This window comes from Microtus oregoni, unplaced genomic scaffold, assembly GCF_018167655.1.
Source record: "Microtus oregoni isolate MIOR12 unplaced genomic scaffold, Mior012 000007F_ref0000211, whole genome shotgun sequence".
Taxonomy (NCBI): Eukaryota; Metazoa; Chordata; class Mammalia; order Rodentia; family Cricetidae; genus Microtus; species Microtus oregoni.
The window spans coordinates 55,404,937-55,406,147 of NW_024543066.1; the positions used below are offsets into that span (position 1 = coordinate 55,404,937).

Below are 1,211 nucleotides of genomic sequence, written 5' to 3' on the forward strand. Positions count from 1 at the left end.
ATGGGTTAAACACGACAGCAGATGACACTTTAGGAATGGAGGACAAGCATGTAATGTGCTAGCTTGCTTTGTGTTTGTTTGAGTTATAATTCGATATCTACATGAAAATGCAAGATAATCAAAGTTTAGGTTTGAAATGACAACAAAACAAAACATGTATTTTTCTTGTATTCACACCTTCATGGAATCCCTTTCAAAGGCTTGTGTCACAAGCAGTAGAAAGACCTACCATTCTTTGAACAGCTGTTTGTTTGTGCTGCCAAACCGTTCTGCTTGGAATATGCTAGCATGAGATGGGTACTGCTTACAACAATGCCAAGGTGATGAGGATATTCCCTTCACATAAATATTATTGCCAGTGCTGTGGAGCAGAAATATATTCTTAGGAAAAATGATATGAGATAAAGAAAATGTTGGTTAAAGCTACTGAAAAAAAAATGCTAAAGTAGAAAACGGAGCCCAGGATGTCCTAGAACAAAGGGGGAGATTCTCACACAGGCTCACAGGAAGAGAAGCAAAGGCTCTGCAGCCCATAAGCCTAGTTTCATTCTCTGTGGGGACCTCTTGTGAGAACCACTATGTAATGTCTTTCAGATCCTGAGCTTTCAGCACGATGTCTTACCAACAGCAGCAGTGCAAGCAGCCCTGCCAGCCTCCTCCTGTGTGCCCACCTCCAAAGTGCCCTGAGCCTTGTCCTTCCCCAAAGTGCCGTGAGCCTTGTTCTCCTCCAAAGTGCCCTGAGCCATGCCCCCCTCAGTCATGGCAGCAGAAATGCCCTCCTGTGCAACCTCCTACACCCTGCCAGCAGAAGTGCCCACCCAAGAACAAGTGAGGGCTTCAGGAGTCACCAGGAACAGGGCAAATGAAGAAAATCTGTTTTTTCTACTTCCCGAGAACCCCCTCTTCCTTTCAAAGCCTGTCATGGATGCAGAAGAATTTTCCCCACTCCTCACCCTCCATGTGCCTCTGATGACCCCTGATAGAGAAGGCGTTTCTCTGAGGCTGTTTCCCTGCTCTTCCCAAGGGGCTGCTGAGAATGCCCTTCCTCAATGTTTCAGTGTCATAGATGCTTGGAGGGAGCAGCAGCAGCCCTCTATCTACCCTGTGCCCTCCTGTTTCACTTCCTGAATAAAGCACCCTTTTGCTGATGGTCTAAATAAATACTTCTTCCTTGCAAAAAATGCTTTAAAATATTGTATTACTATTTGAAT

At 45.2% G+C, this 1,211-nt stretch overlaps 1 protein-coding gene across 1 annotated transcript; it reads left to right on the top strand.

The window, feature by feature from the left end:
* Window positions 1-613: 613 nt before the first annotated feature.
* LOC121450438 (small proline-rich protein 2I-like) lies at window positions 614-832 on the top strand. The gene has a single exon (XM_041655318.1). It carries the CDS (start codon window positions 614-616, stop codon window positions 830-832), a length of 219 nt encoding a protein of 72 aa, XP_041511252.1.
* The last annotated feature ends 379 nt before the right edge of the window (window positions 833-1,211 follow it).

What these genes read in the sequence shown, in the direction of transcription:
- LOC121450438 (XM_041655318.1), top strand. Translation starts at nt 614, where the DNA reads ATGTCTTACCAACAGCAGCAGTGCAAGCAGCCCTGCCAGCCTCCTCCT.